The sequence below is a fragment of the Schistocerca serialis genome, chromosome 9 (genome assembly GCF_023864345.2).
Source record: "Schistocerca serialis cubense isolate TAMUIC-IGC-003099 chromosome 9, iqSchSeri2.2, whole genome shotgun sequence".
Classification (NCBI taxonomy): Eukaryota; Metazoa; Arthropoda; class Insecta; order Orthoptera; family Acrididae; genus Schistocerca; species Schistocerca serialis.
In genome coordinates, this window is record NC_064646.1 from 64,077,450 (window position 1) to 64,095,060 (window position 17,611).

The 17,611-nt window shown below is 43.8% G+C and overlaps 1 protein-coding gene across 1 annotated transcript in view; it reads right to left on the bottom strand.

Moving 5' to 3' along the window:
* LOC126418943 (phenoloxidase 2-like) overlaps positions 1-17,611 on the bottom strand; it is a 233,575-nt gene that overhangs the window by 203,454 nt on the left and 12,510 nt on the right. The window contains exon 2 of the mRNA XM_050085979.1: positions 7,642-7,851. Coding sequence (XP_049941936.1) covers positions 7,642-7,851 — 210 coding nt within the window. The remainder of the gene's footprint in view (positions 1-7,641; positions 7,852-17,611) is intronic.

Genomic DNA, 17,611 nt, shown 5'->3' on the forward strand with positions numbered 1-17,611 from the left:
CTGTGCCAGCCGCGTCGGGTTTTTGCTACATGTCAAGGACAATGCAACCTACCATTGCTACAGACGTTCTTACCAATAACGCACCCACACCTACTGTGCTGGCCTGCTGTACAGCCTCTCCTGCCATGGACCAGCCCGTTTTCCAAGGGACACAGAAGCTGCCTTCATCCCCTCCCCAGATCATCTGCTGAAGCTGCCACCTTTACACGAAGACAACCCTGTATCATGGTTTGTGCTTGTCGAGCATCTTTTCGAGTTGCATCATGTGTCCGACAACAACTCTCAATTCCTGTGTCTCGTCATGCACCTCCATGATCACTTGGACTTAATTTGCGATCTACTCCTCTTGCACTGCCTCCACCAAAGTATGAGTTCGCAAAGAAAACGATCATGGAACGACTCGCCTGCTCACTACAAGAATTAATTGCCAAGATCTTGTATGAGGAACACTGGGGGGCCGAACTCTATCGCAACTCTGGCGCCACCTTCAGTTACTTGTGAGAGAGCACACCATGCCGGACATCACTTTGTGGGCCGTGTGGTCTGCAAACCTACAGATCCACCTGCTACATCCGCATCATTGCTACGACAACACCAACCAGCTCACCACTCACCACTAGTTGGTACAACTGCTCCTGCTTACCTGCCGTCTGCTGGCAGAGGCAGGGCTCCCTCTGCCTCAACACCTTCTACGTCACCTGGCAGTATCAGCTCACTCTCTCCACCATCCAAGCACTCCAGGATCGCCCAAGCACCATACGTGCCGGTATACATGCCGGAACAACTCAACAAGGACAAGCCTCCTCCACTGCCACAGTCACCACCACCATTGCATCTAGCTCATCCGTACTGCTGGTACCACAAGATTTTTGGCGATAATGCCAAGAAGTGCTGATTACCTTGTCAGCACCCAAACGCTGACTGCAGGACCTAAAAGATGCTGAGTCCTGAGGGGAACCTCACAGGCGGCCTCATACATCGCATTCTGCCCACTCGCTCGCCCGGCCAACTGGTTATTTGTACGTGACTGACATAGTAGAAAAATTTAATACATTTCATCACGGCTCATTTTCCTAGTTGACACTGGTGCTGACATGTCTATCACATCTACACTGATGGCTCCCCCCGCCTTTTCACTGACGAAGTCACTTCTATGAGCTGTCAACACATCAACGTTACAAACCTCAGGCTCTGTCAAAGTTACGGTGCACCTATCTCCTTCTCTGTGTTTTCCATGGACTTTCTACATTGCTGACATCGATGAACCAATTCTCGGTATGGATTTTTTTTTCCATTACAAACTCTCTCTGAACATAGTTCAGGCCTCAATGCTACACTATCCCTCTAACACTCAGATACTGTGCTCCTGCATTTATGTTCCACATTCTGTTTCTCTTGCAGCATGTGAGTTGGCATGCGAGCGCTCCGGCCTCGCGGGTGACATTGCGATCTGCGTCACTAACATACTGTCAGAATACCACTCAGTGGCACAACTCCGCCTGTAAAATGATGAGATGAAATGACGAATAGCACACATTTGCAACTAGCTTGTCGCAGCTCGTACCTCACTGCTGAAACTGCAGTCCACAGTCCAGCCACCTAATCATGTTTCTCCAGCAGACACCAGCTTGGACACTCATCAGGTTAGTCCAAAAACATTAATTGAGTGTGATGATTCGCGTCCGGAAGACTCCACATCCCCAAAGCGCTCACCACATTCACTGCCATATGTGTCAGACAGTACTTCTAATAACAGTCACACGCACAATACGACCATGCTCACCATGCAGGCAGCTGCCCCACTTGTTGATAAACGTTCCCCCTCTCTTGCACGCCAGCCACAAGACTCGGTGGCCGTTGCTGTCCCACACGCGACACCAATGCCACTCTCACCCACGCCGGGTACCAAGTGCAAGGTTGACAGCAGACAGTCGCCGTGCATTCTTGTCCACTCCATGCTGTGCGTGCAGCCGCCCTCTCCAAACAAGCACACGCTGTGCTCACATATTAGACATGTGACTTTCATGCTGCCTTTTCCCACTCGCACTAGAAGCTACACATCATCGCACCCCACCCGCCCAAAAACTTTGCATCAGGACATTGAGCAGTCTCGTGTGCAGTTCTCAGTTTCTTCCGTCACTGATGGAATGACACACAAGATAGTTACCACTGCCGGCCCTCCTATTAGGCACAAGGTTAGATGCCTAACCCTATTAAGTTGTGCACAGCCTGGCAGCAAATTAACGAACTTTTGGAGGCAGGTATCCTGCAACCGTCAGACAGCAATTGGTTTTCACTGATCCACCTCATCTCCAAACATGACTGCTCTTTCCGAATGTGCAGTGACTACAGATGTTTAAACGCTTGTACTGTCATTGACAGTCACCCCGTGCCTAACGTAACTGATTTCAGCCAAATGTTATTGGGCGCTACAATCTTCAGTTTTATTGACTGTAAACGTGCCTACCCCCAGATTCCTGTAGCGCCAGATGACATCCATAAAACATCTGTCATCACGCCGTTTGGTTTGTTCCAATACAAGTTCATGCCATTCAGCCTAAAAACCGCGGCGCAAATGTGACAGCATTTCATTGACTCCATCTTATGACAGTTCGAGTTCTGCTGCACACATCTGGACGACATACTCATTTTCAGTAAGTCAGCTGAGGAACATGAAAATCATTTATCCATGGTCCTCCAGACCTTGAACTCCAACGGCATCGAGGTCAACAAAGAAAGATTCCAGTTGCGTCAGCCTTCCGTCACTTTCTTGGGTTACAACATCTCCACCGACGGAATACAGCCTCCCAAATATCGTGTGCACGCCATCACTTCACTGCCACCCACGGCTACTTACAAAGAACTCCAAAGTTTCCTGGGCACGATAAATTACTACCATCATCAGCTGCCTTCCACTGCCATCGTGCAGGCCCCACTGACAGACTCACTGTTGGATAAACAGACTTCAGGACTCAAACCCGTTTGCTGGACTGCACCTGTGCTGGGGGCTTTCAATGCATTAAAGACTTCTTTAGCTCACGTTGTGACACTCAGCCACCCTGACCCCTCGATCAAGTTGTTCATCACTACGGATGCCAGTGACATCGCAGTGGGAGTGGTACTACATCAACACAAGGCAGACACAGTTTCCCCTCTACATTTCTTCTCTAAAAAACTAACAACACCTCAGAGGAAATATTCCGCTTTCGACAGAGAACTCCTTGCAGTCTACGAGGTGGTCAAACACTTCTGCACCGACATGGAGAGTCGCTCGTTCTTCATCCTCACAGATCACAAACCACTCGCAGACACTTTCTGCAACCCTCCCCCCACCCCCAAGGACCCACCACCTCAGCTTTTCGGTCACTTTGATCTAGTCTCCCAATTCACAACCGGCATTCACTACATCAATGGCACGGAAAACATCACTGCAGATTTTTTGTCACAGATCAATACTATTGATGCATCATTGACTTATCCAACCTGGCCGCCCTACAAGCCTCCAACGAGGAATCTCAAGCACTCCTCACGGGCCCTCAAACATCCCTTGTGTTTACTAAATCTAAATTCCCCAGCATTGTGGACAGGGTGTGGTGCGACTCTTCTATCAGTACCTGATGCCTGTTCTTTACCCCCCACCCCCCTGCCTGTGCTGGCAGGCCTTTGATACTTTGCTTTGCATAACCTCGCTCACCCGGGTGTCTGTGCCACTACTCTGCTCTTCTCTGAGTGTTTCATTTGGAAAAATATAAAATGAGACTGTCAGACCTGGGCACACAGCTGCATCCCCTGCCAATGCTACAAAATCGGCCACCATACCACCCCACCACTGGGCAAGTTCGACATCCCTCCAGGACGATTTTGTCATGTACATATCGGTCCTCTTCCAACGTTGGAGGGCCACAGATACATTCTATCCACAATTGACCGCATGTCCCACTGGGTAGAGGCAGTCTTCCCTGTTCACCTTTTTATGTAATGTCTGTGGCATAAAGAAAATTCACACCACAGCCTACCACCCACAAAGCAACAGGTTAGTGGAACGGTGGCACTGCACTCTAAAAACGGCAGTCAGGTGCCACGACTCTCTCTGGTCCGAAGCACTTCCATGGGTACTGCTTGGCCGCCATTCAACTTTCAAGCCTGATTTACAGGGAACTATCTCAGAATTCGTTTTCGGGGAGAACCCCATCCAATCATGGGAATTCATTCAGCCTCAAGTACCTGAAGACTTCCCTCCCCCTCCCCAGATTTCGTAAGTTGCACACGCACCCACGTCAAACATGCACGCCTGCACCCACCTATCAGCCACAGCCACTACATGCCAATCGCTCTCAACACTCGCTCCCACGTAATGCTGAAAGACGATTCGGTCCGACAACCTCTACAACCATCTTATCTCAGCCCCTTTAAAGTCCTCCGGTGGGGCGATACAACTTTTGACATCATCGTCAAAGACAGTCCGCAAACTGTTTCGTTACACTGACTCAAAGCAGCATTCGTGGACCCCGACATCCCTCTGCCGGCTCAGTCTGATTCTCCTAATGACTCTCCCGCCAGTCTCCCACCCGATGTGGAGTTTGACAATGTTTTTCCTCGGGCCACCATGCCGTTTTGTTCATCTGACACCTCCCCGCCACCTTTCGCGTTTCTCAGACATGTCACTCTCCACCCCGTGTGTGGGTTTCACTGCAACCTCATCAACTATGGAGACACCCTCTTCCATAGTCACCCTGCTCTGCAACATACTCCCACACCACACGGACAACATTTCAATCGTCATTCTCGATGATCGAATTCTCATTCTGCTCCCAGACACCATGACCCCACCACCCAATGACCAGTTAAACGTCAGTCTTGTGCATAGCTTCACCCTCCCTCATGAGTGCAGCCAGGCAAAAATTCGCGCCTTCATCTCGTCGGACGGCTCGATTAGCATCCAGGCTTGCCACGCCTACACCCCGCCATCCGCCGTTCAACCCGTTTGCTCTTGGGCTGGCCGCTGCATCATCCATTCTTTCTGGCTCAATGACTTTGAGGTGGACCTGCCTCCCGTTGCTCCGCCTCCATACCCTGCGCCAGTCTGGGTGGAGGTCCCGGTCGTGCATCTACCAGCTGGTACGACCACCAACAGCATCGATGCCCACACGGTCTTCCCTCAAGACTCATGTGCGGTACTCCATACTGCAGGGGGGGAGGGGGGGGGGGCTGTGTGGCGTCGATAGGTCATATCGACCATAGACAATATTAATCTCTGGGACTCAGGTTGCTCAACCGAGCCGCCATGTTAATTCAGTCTGTTCTTATACCTTGTACTGTGCGCACGTGTATGATAATTGTCGAAATATATGTATGTGCAGATATTAGTCAGGACAGTTTATTCTGTACACCACTATTCATATCCTGTTCCCATACACTCATTAAAAAATTAACCATCAGATCACTGTTTACCAGTGCCAACATTATTATTTTTAGCCTACGAAATTTTGGGATTGCAGCCAAATGATCTTATCACAATATTTAGGCTGGCAACCATTCAGCCATCTTCACAAGTGAGTTGTTTACACTGGAGACTGCTAATGCATGTCAATAAGTTGATGTCAAAATTTCTTGTGGAGGTCCATGCGCATGGGTTACCACAGTGTGAGCACCTTGTGTCAAGTTTAGCATCAAATATTGTTCTATCTATGGTGCACAGGCACCTGCATAAAAATGATACTGCACATATGAACTCTGTGAGAATGCAGACCAATAAAGTTAAAATTTCAAATGTCAAATTAATAATCTTGCAATCTCCAGTGTAAAATGCTCATCTGAAGGCGGCAGAATTGTTGTCAACCAAAATATCATGGCAACCTGTTGATATCATCTAGCTGCAATCCTGAAGCTTCATGAAATGCTCATTACACTCTGGAGAAACTTTAAGAATCACATTATTTATTTGGTTTATATAGAGTCTTTGAAAGAGAAAAAACCAGTGAAGCTTCTGCAGAAAAAGTAACTGAGGTAATCTGAACACTAACTTTGCTTACTCTGTTAATTCAGAGTGAACTGAATAAGTTGTTAATGACTTCAGTGTGGATATGTTGTGGATTATTCAAATAAAGCAGCTCCATTAAGGATCACCTGCAATACAACTCCAAGTGTTATGAAGCAACCCAAATTCAATACTTCAACGGACTGCCGAAATTAATACATCACACCAAGATGGTGTTCTGAGAATGAGTATGTAGCACCACAAATTCAAGGAGCAGACTGCAAGTGGATTAAAATGCTATTACAGTTTGAAGATAATATTCATGTCACAAAACATTCAACAAGGGAAAAATTAAGAGCTTATGATGCTACACGTCCTACAACATTGTATGTAGCAGAAATCTGGAGTGCAATTGAGGAAGAGGGACATGAAGTGATAATATTCAAGCAGAGGAACAGTCAAAAAGATATGGAGGCTAATTAAGAGAGAACAAAGATACAGAATATGTAGCAACATAAAAATTGATGTAACAATCTGATTTTGTAAGGACCCATAGGAATACAGCAATCAGTCGCAATGCCATTGGTTTTTTATTATTCTTGCATATCCATATTTCGGCTATAAATAGCCGTCTTCAGTGCATTTGGGTGAGTTATAATCCAATGAACTCCCAGCAGTACATTTCACCATATGACTTTACTAGTCAAGTGGTTACTTGTGCTGTTGGAAGTTTGTTGGATTTTAACTCACTCAAATACAATGAAGATGGCTATTTATAGCTGAAATCTGCATTGCAAGAATAATAAAAAAAGCAATGGTATTGCAACTGATTGCTGCATTCCTATCCTCCCTTATAATAATATATAGTTGCTTAGTACAGCGGTTTTATATGGAATCAGAGTTAATCTGATATTGCTCAGAAGCTGAGAGGAAACTAGGTGAGATGTCTTTATAAAAATATATAATTGGTTAGTACAGCAGTTTTATATGGAATCAGAGTTAATCTGATATTGCTCAGAAGCTGAGAGGAAACTAGGTGAGATGTCTACTGCACAAAGCAAAAATGGGAGAGGATAGATAGAAGAGCAATAGGTAAGGAAACCCAGTTGGTTGAAGAACCATTGGATGACTAAGACTGAGATAGACTGATGAAATAAGAACAATCTGAGAGACCTAAGAATGAACAACATAATGCAATGAGAAGCAGTAGACACATGTGCACATGTGTCTGCACACACACACGCACACACACACACACACATACACACACACACACACACACACACACACACACACACACAAGACAATAAGATGGATGTTGCTAGCGATGCCAGTGCTTGTCATTGATCACTGAAAAACAGACATTTATTGATGTGTGTTACTATTGTTTACAATGGAAGTTACACCTTCTGCAGGTAAGTGTTAGCTATTCCACTTGTCTGTTAACTGAACAAATGATCTGTGTCTGACCTTTACAGGAATTTATTGCTGTAAGTGAAACATATGTACGGCTGCACTCAATTTAAGAAATGCAGGTTGGAAAGCAGAGCTATCTCCTACTCATTAAAACAGCAAACAATAAATAAACGACTCTCAGATGCACACACTAAAGATTATTATAATTATTGTTAGCAATTTGAAAAATTAATTCACTTTAAACTCACCAGATAATTTGTTGGGAGGTTGAACACAATTCTGTTGTCTATTCCTTTAGGCACAAACAATGGCTCTGCAATGCGATCAAACATAAGAAGAATGTTCCAAGGATTACTGAATGATATGGAACTCGACTGTGTTTGTGTGAGGTTCAGCCGACCTCTACCTGGTATGTTCAAGCCCAGCGATAAAGTCTGTGTTTGAGACAACTGCTGTGTCTGAAAGAAAACAACAACAAATATTGTGAATATCTAGTACCTTTAATAGAAAGTGGTAAGGCAGCTGCGATATGGGGAATTCTGCTTCACAACTTAGAATGACCTATAAAGGACTTTTTTCATATACCCCAATTGAGGCAATGATTAATTATATCACATTATTTAGTCACACATTTTTAACCTAATTTTTGCATGTCACAAAAATTTCATACAAAATATATTACGTTCTATTATTTGGGGTTTATTCACAACTTTAGTGACCAAAGTGTGCAGTTGTAACATCCACCTACAAAAATTACAATAGGAGAAGTAACTCCAGTTATACATCCATTTCACTTTTCAATATTTCCAATGATTACTGAGAAAGAAGCTTGGCTTCACATATTATTCTCTGCTGAATAACCATTTATGATATCACAAATGAAGTTCTGACAGAGATGACCTCAAAGTTAAGCCTCCATCTTTCATAGGCAACACAGTTCCAAGTGGACCAATTGAGTTTGTGTCTGAACTTAACTGAAAGTTTAGGGCTACCAAAATCACTCTTTTAATTTTCCAAAATACCCAGTTTCAAGTGCCAGTTTTACAGTTTTAATTTGTCTGGAAATTTAATTATGATTATCTTCAACATAGCATAGCTCTTTATTTTTTACTGCAATCTTTTGCCCTGAATATATCTCCCTTTCTTTTTTTTGCAGATACAAAACTACACATATAGATGTGTCAAAGCTAACAATCACTTGCAAATAATATGGAAGAAGCTAGTATATTTGTGTGTGTGTGTGTGTGTGTGTGTGTGTGTGTGTGTGTAATTGAGAGACAAAAGAAAGTGATTGCCTTGTGGTATACCAAACACTATGCTGTTAAGGAAGTGGCACATTTCACAAATGTATTGTTACATACTGGACAACATGTTTATGAACAATGGTAGCTATCTTGATCTACAAGGAATAGATATTATATTTCCAGCCAAAAGACAACCACAATAGACAAGTGCTATAAATTTCTTCACTGTCCTGTCGCTACAAATGCATTGCTATGGGGGATGAATGGCTGCAGGATATTAATGCTTGTCTTTCTCAGCCTACCGCATTATGAACACTCCACTGGAATAGCATCATAAAATTATTAGTAACATAGCTACCTCAAATAAACTGCTGCTCATTCCTGCCATCAAAATTGCTCTGTTACATCGAGAAAAGGCACACCACCAATGGGTTACTGGAGAGCTCAAAACATATTATCTGATTAGATAAAAATGTTTCTGCAGGCACCTGGAAGGTGGCGAGATAAAATTTTTTCTCTAGATACATGAAAGATATGTTGCTCCATATTCATTACAGAAGGCAAAAACCCCTCCAGGACTGTCAAGAAGAGGTAGTATAAATTGGAGGAGACTTTCTTGTGTCTCAGACAGGGGCAGCTTCTGAGGTAGTGCTGCTGTGCCATGGCACCACTTGTATAAAAAAAAAAGAAAGAAAGAAAGAGGAATCTATAAGAATTGCATGTAGAACATTGTTTTGGAGTATGTATTTTCTGATTTGAAAAGGCGTGTTTTGCTGCACACGCTCTCACGGTGGTTTTCTGAAGCTTGAAGCCAACTGCAGATTGGCACCGTCTGCTCTCATAAGCACTATGTGAAAGGCTCGGCCATCAGTTTCTACACGCTTCTTATGGCGGCAAATGAAGCCACAGCTGATCTGGCTCAGAGCTTTACATTCCTTCCACCAGAGAGCAGTACAGTGTAGAACTACAGAAGCATGATCTGCCATCTAGCAATTACGTTAGAATACATCGGGATGCAAACTTCTCGTAATCCAGTTCTATAATCTTTTTGCGAGTTCATGCTAGAGCAGTTTCTGGCACACTTCCATTTTCTTCACTGATTCTAGAGGATGAACTTAATGACACATTCAACAAGACTGTTAAAAGTTTTGAAGCTGCTACTAATGATGACATTAGAAGCTGAATGATGCTTTTCAATGCTCAAGACAAGTAAAACATTTCTGTGAAACACCTTGAAAAAAGAACGACTGAGTGCCTTATGGGTGTTATCCTGTGAAAAGTCATTCAAGTGTAAAAGTGAAGATTTCAATTTGAGAGTGACAGATTCATTTGCCAACAAGGAATGGATTTCCAATACCGTTCCTACTAAATATTTTGAAGCTGTCTTCCCAAAGTCATGGAGTTACTACTTTTGGTGAGTAGAGTGCCTTTAGTTTTAAATATCAGCAATTTGATTATATTTGCGTCTCAAAATCCAGATTACAGGTTTGAATAATTTATACTTGCTCTATTATTTCCAGTAATGGCACACGTGTTGTAGTGGACACTTTTCTGGCAATAAACCAAATGAGGAGTTCTAGCTGTCGAGGGGAGAAGAGCGGATAGGAGGACAAGCCACACTTCCCTCTCATGAGGATGGCAGCCTACGCCCATGTTCTGTGCTCCTGCAAAGGCAGAACCAATGTAATAATGGACATATCAATTGCTGATTCCTTCTGGTGTTGTGAGATTCGTATTCAAACCCTGTGTGTGTGTGTGTGTGTGTGTGTGTGTGTGTGTGTGAATTCCTAAGGCATGGAACTGCTGAGGTCATCGGTCCCTAGAGTTATATACTACTTAAACTAAGTTATGCTAAGAACAACACACATGCACGCACGCACGCACGCGCACACACACACACACACACACACACACACACACACACACACACACACACACACACACACACACACACACACACACACCTATGCCGGGGGGAGGACTCAAACCTCCGGCGGGAGGGGGCATGCAATCCGTGGCATGGCATCTCAAACCACGTGGCTTCGAGCACTGTGACAGAGCAAGATTGCTGTCTGCACTAATTTTAAAATAAGAAAAGGAAACAACCAGCAAGCACAACTCAAAGCAAAGTGGAGCACATAAATTATTCGGTAACGGGTAGAGCGCAATTGTTAGTTGAGATTTGCAGTGTCGTTAACGTGGTAGTTCAGGCCCGATCTCCATTGGTATCTTAAGCAACCATACATCAAAACACCCCCAACTTACATCTGCCACATACAATTGACCGCACATACCCTGTGAGCAGTGAAGAATTGTGCTGCTGATATGTGTGTGCACACATGCATATGTGTGTACGAGAGAGATTTTTGGAGTTAGTGTTATGTTTTATACCTCATGCACACATGGGAAGCAACCTCACTCTCTCTCTTTCTCTCTCTCTTATACAAACACTTCCTATCATGTTCTTCAGGAATATATCAAACTCTCACTGTGCTTAAGAAGGGTGCTGTTGTAATAAATGTTTATTTCTGTTTCTGTATACGTTATATAGGAATTACTGATGAAATGCCGTAATACGTTCGACGCTACCAAACTAAGTTTTTTTTGACACTGCCAATGGAATGCCTCAGCGACTGCCACTGGTTTCTGACATCAGTTTAATTAGGCAAAAAAGGATTCCTTGGTTGAGGAAACACCAACAGGGCTGCCATGTTGCCTGAATGATCAAGTTCTTAATGAGTGCCGTAACACTACCAACATGGATATCCAAGGTAACAGGTCTCAAACCCCAGACTGTTGGTAAAGGTAAAGAACAGCTGAGGGCAGTTAGATGTCTGCTTTAGCCTTAAAAGCACCAGATTTGACGCTATTCCAAATATCTGGAGCCATTTGCAACAATATGCAACAATTAGGGACGGCATCTATGTCAGTGGTAGTCAACATGGTCCCTACCATCCACTAGTGGATGTTCCAGGTTTCTTGGTGGGCACCAGAAGGCACTCATTTAAAAACGTTTTGATTAAGAGTTCCATAAAATTTTGAAATAAAGTATTTGTAAATTGATTATTATTAAATACTTTAACTCACTGTAACTCTGCTTTACAAATTTTATGAAGTAAAGTTACTTCCCTACTTTATAAATCACCATTACTGTGGAAGAGGTGATTGGTTAGGAAATATTGCTACTAACAAAGATCCAGAAGTGGATGGTCAGTAAAAAAGATTGAGTACTCCTGATCTATGCAGTTGTGTGTTGTAGCAGGTACCTAATATGTACCTGTCATCCCAAATGGAGACAAATATAGAAAAGAGCTCAATGCAAAGAGAAGTGATGGTACATGGTATGAAGTTATGAAAGTGATAGAAGACTTGAAGTTAGATTACTGACCTAGAGCAACCATATACTAAGGCATTAAACATCCCCAGTGTGTATATAACTGGTCAGACAAGATGCTATCACAGCAATAACAATATTTAACAAGGCTACTGAAGTGACAAAAATATCACAGTATTGTTAAAACATCAGAAACTCCAGTAGGAAAATTGATAATACTAGGAAAATGATAGAGTGCTACTCACCATAAAGATGGCATACTGAGTTGATGACAGGGACAATGAAAAAACTACAATAATGCTGAAAGCAGAAGAAATGAATTAAAATTCATGCCACAGCCAGGATTCGAACCGAGGTCATCTTGTTTACTAGGCAAAAATGCTGACCATTACACCACCAAAGCACTATGGCCAACAGCCCTGCACTAACTACCCAAGCCGAATGCCCTCCCCAAGACAAATTTCAATTCATTTTTTCAGCTTATTTTCCACCTGAATTGGAGGTAATGGGGAAGTCCTGAACCATGTCCAATGCTGGAGTGCTATTACAATGCTGGAGAGCCCTGGCAATAGTGACAATTTAGGGGGGAAATAAGCTGAAGGTATGAGTTGAAGTTTGTGTTCAGGAGGGCAATCATCTTGGGTAGTTTGTGCAGCACTGTTGACTACTGTGCTGTGGTGGTGTAGTGGTCAGGATTTCTGCCTCGTAAGCAAGAAGCTCTAGGTTCGAGTCCTGACCATCTGCATGAATTTTAATTCGTTTCTTCAGCTTCCAGCATTATTGTAGATAAAGACGTAACTTAAAATGTCACAAGGAAAATTTAATTATAAGATCAAAATGAAAAAACTGTTACACATTTAGCTTTTGGCCAAAGCCTTCTTCAGAAAAGAAAACACATACACACAAACAAGCACACCTCATACACACATGACCACTATCTTTGGCAACTCAGATCGAAATGCAACTGTCGTGTTGAGTGGAAATCTGGAGGTTGGCAGGGAATGGGGAGGGATAACAGGATGGGGGGGGGGGGGAAGAGTAAGAGTGAGGGGGCATGAATAGGGAGAAGATGATATGATAGAGGGAGCAGAAACTGTTGGATGAAGTGTTTGGGGACGGTAGGTTACCTGAATAAATTCGGGAGCAGAGAATGTGTTGTAAGGATAACTCCCATCTGTGCATTTGAGAGGGAAGGATCCACATGGTCTGAGTTGTAAAGCAGGCACTGAAATCAAGCTTGTTATGCTCAGCCACATGTTGTGCCACAGGGTGGTGGTTTATCACACTCTTGCTCAAAGTTTGACGGTGGCCGTTCGTCCTGGTGGACAGCTGGTTGGTAGTCATCTCAGTATAAAAAGCTGTGCACTGATTGCAGCAGCGCTGGTAATGTCATGGCTGCTGTCACATGTGCCCCTGTCCCTGATAGGACAGGATAAATCTGTGACGACTGGAATAGGAAGTGCTGCGTGGGTGGGTTGAGCAGGTTTTGCACCTGGGCCTTAGGATTAGGAGTGGTACAGGTTTGGACTAGGGTGTTGTGGAGGTTGAGTGGGAGACGAAAACCATTTAGCAAGGGTGGCAAGGATCTTGGGTAGGTTGTACCTCATTTCAGGGCATGATGATGGTTAATCAAAGCCCTGACAAAGGATGTGGTTTAGCTGATCCAGTCTCGGGTGGTACTGGGTGATGTGGGGGATACTCTTTTGTAGCTGGTTCTTGGATGGTGGGCCCTGTTTGCTGAAGCTCTCCCACGGCCTCCACAGGCAGGTACTACCACCAGATCTAGTCCACAGACAGAGCTCCTGTGCCTTTTCCCACACACCTCCAATCCACCACTACCCCTAAAGAACCTCTGCCTACCACCCCTACACCCATTTCTTCATATTCATCACATTCACCAACATCAGTTTTTTTTTTTTTGTTGTTGCCAGAGCTCACTTTGTGTACTGTTTTCATCTTTGCAGTCATATATTTTTAATATCTGAGTACAATGTAATATAAGGTTTGTTCATATATAACTACTTTGCATGTATTTCAGTATGCTTAACCAATTTTATCAGTTTTGAGACCTTACCTCACATCTGTAGAACAACTTGCGTAGTACAATTTGTTTCAGTCACTGAAACTGTGGGTTTAGGGATTCATACTCATATCTTTAGAGTCTTTAAATATTCACAGTGTCATTACATAATATTTCATATCAAATTTATGTTTAATCAACAAGAAATCCACGATGGAATGTAACAATATTATAAAAATGATAGTAGCTATTCACCATGTAGCAGAGATGCTGAGTCGCAGATAGGCACAACAAAAAGACTGTCACAAATTAGCTTTTGGCCAGTAAGGCCTTCATCAAAAACAGATGACAGACCCCCCACACACACACAAATGCAACTCCCACACACAAGACTGCAGTCTCTGGTAAGTGGAGCCACATTGTGAGCAGCAGCACCAGTGCTTGATGTGAATAGCAACTGGGTGGGGGTAAGGAGGAGGCTGGGGTTGCAGCTTAGCTTGTAGATCACAAGACTGGTTTCATAGGTAGCCCGGCCTTTGATGGGATAGATGATGTTTGTGACTGGACAGGAGTAGGTGGTGATGGGAGGATGTATGGGACAGGTCTTGCATCTAGGTCTGTTACAGGGCTATGAGCCATGAGGTACGGGGTTAGGAGCAGGAGTTGTGTAGGGATGGACGAATATATTGTGTAGGTTCAAAGGAGGGAGGGGTGAGATGGATAGTGGGCAGGACATTTCTCATTTCAGGGTGCAATAAGAAATAGTCGAAACCCTGGCAGAGAATGTAATTCAGTTGCTCCAGTCGTGGGTCGTACTGAGTTACAAGGGTAATGCTCCTCTGTTGCTGGACGGTGAGATTGGGAAGTGGTGAGAGACTGGAAAGATATGGCACAGGACATTTGTTCTTGTATGAGGTTGGGAAGATAATTACGATCTGTGAAGGCTTCAGTGAGACCCTTGATATATTTCGAGAAGGACTGCATTTATTTCTGCTGATGTAAGGTTAGCTGTTGAGGGATTTAGAGACTGATTGTAAAGCAAGGTTTGAGGTTAAGAAATTCTGGAAATTTAACAGAGGGTGATTTGGGGGCAGTGGGGGTGCATCACAGTTGGATGAAGGAGTGAACTGAGTTACACAGGGTTAAACATTGGTCTTAAGAACTGCAGTCCACCATCTAAAAACTGATCAGGATCTTATAATCCTACCTGAGGACAAAGGCACCACCACTGTTGTTTTGAACTGCAAGGATTACATGGCAAAAGGACTTTGCCAGTTGTCAGATATATCTACACACCTTTCCACAATAATCCCATTCCGGAAATCCAGCAAGATCTCTAGTCACTCCTCAAATCCTTAGGCCTACCCCAGAACCTTCCCCCAGACTCCATCTCTCTGATCACCCCTACCACTCCCCGCACTCCTACTTCTACATGCATCCTAAAGTCCATAAACCCAACAACCCAGGATGCCCCATTGTGGCCTGTTACTGTGCCACCACTGAGAGAATCTCTCCCCTTGTAGACCAACACCTTCAACCTATTACCCAGAACCTACCCTCCTATATAAAAGATGCCAACCACTTCTTCCACTGACTCTCCACAGTTCCTGCCCTTTACCACATGGTGCCCTGCTTGTCACTACGATGCCACCTCCCTTTACATAAACATCCCTAATGCCCATGGCCTTACCACTATTGAACACTACATTTCACAACTCCCAATGGACTCCAAACCAACAACCTCCTTCCTAGTCACCATGACCAACTATATCCTCACCCACAATTACTTCTCCTTTGAAGGCATTACCAACAAACAAATTTGGAGTACAGCTATGGGCACCTGCATGGCACCATCCTATGCCAACCTATTCATGAGCCATCTAGATGAACCCTTCCTAAACACCCAGAATCCCAAACCCCTCACCTGGTTCAGATTCATTGATGACCTCATCATGACATGGATCTCGGGTGGGGACACCCTATCCACACTCCCCCAGAACCTCAAAACCTTTCCCCCATTCACTTCACCTGGTCCTACTTAACCAAACATGCCACCTTACTCAATGTTGACCTCCCACTCAAAGATGGCTACATCACTACCTCTGTCCATATCAAACCCACCAACCACCAGCAATATCTCCATTTCAACAGCTGTCACCCATTCCATACCAAGATGTCTCCCCCATACAGCCTGCCCACCCATGGCCTTCACATCTGCAGTGACGAGCGGTCCTCACTGACGCCTTCACAGATTGTTATTACACTCCCAACCTTGTACAAAAACAGATTTCCCATGCCTTATCTCTCCAGTCACCCATCACCTCCCAAATTCCCACTATCTGGCCACAGAATACGAGGGCGGTTTGAAAAGTCCTCAGAATGGAATAGAACAAAAGTACTTACATCACTGGAACTTTTTTTTATTTTTCAATATAGTCTCCTTGTTGATTAATGCACTTGGTCCAATGATGTTCAAGTGCCTTCATCCCACTTCAAAAATGGGTTTACTCCAGGCTTGCAAAATAGTTATCAACTTCGACTAACACTTCTTCATTTGAAGTGAATCTACGCCCACAAAGGAAAATTTTCAGGTCTGGAAAGAGGTGTAAGTCTGGCAGAGCCATATCAGGTGAATAAGGTGGGTGTGGCAACAATTCATACCTTAGTTTGTGTAATTTTGCCATGGCGATGGCACATGTGTGTGGGTGTGCATTGTCTTGATGGAAGATGTCATTCTTTCTTGCTAAATCTGGCCTTTTTTCATGTATCTTTATTTGCAATTTGTCCAGGAGGTTAGCATAGTATTCTCCAGCAATTGTTTGCCCAGTAGGGAGATAATCTACAAACAGAATCCCCTTCATATCTCAGAACACTGATGCCATGACCCATCCCGCTGAAGGAATTGTCTTTGCTTTCTTTTGTGGTGGAGAATCAGCACATTTACACTGCTTTGGCTGTTGTTTTGTCTCTGGGGTATAATAGTGCACCCAAGTTACATCTGTGGTCACAAGCCTGTGCAAAAAATCTTGTTCGTTTCTCCTAAAACGGGCTGCACACTGTTCCGATATATCCATTCTCATGCGTTTTTGATCCAGCATAAAGAGTCACGGCACCCAACTCACAGATTTATCATTTCTAATTCTTTAGTTTAAATGTATGTACCCTTTCAGATGACATCTGGCAAGCGTAAGCAATTTCAAGCACTTTCAATCAGCGATCCTCCATGACCATTTTGTGCACTTTAGCAATGATTTCTGGAGTAGTGACACACCTTGGCCGACCACTGCACGGATCATCATCTAAGCTCTCCCAACCAAATTTAAATTCATTTGTTCTCTTGGAAACAGTTGAATATGAAGGAGCAGAGTACCCCAGTGTATTCTGGAGATCAGCATGAATGTTCTTTACTTTCATACCTTCCTTTACGAAGTACTTAATCACTGCTCGAATCTCGATTTTTTCCATCTTCGCAAATCACTAACATGGGAACAACAATAGAGACCTGTTGCTGCCACAGTTTTCTTCCAAGAGCACTGATGTGACAAGTGTTTACAGGCAACAGTCCAATGAATTATCACGTGAACGACTCATTGCGCTAGCGCTGATTCTTCGTGGTGATT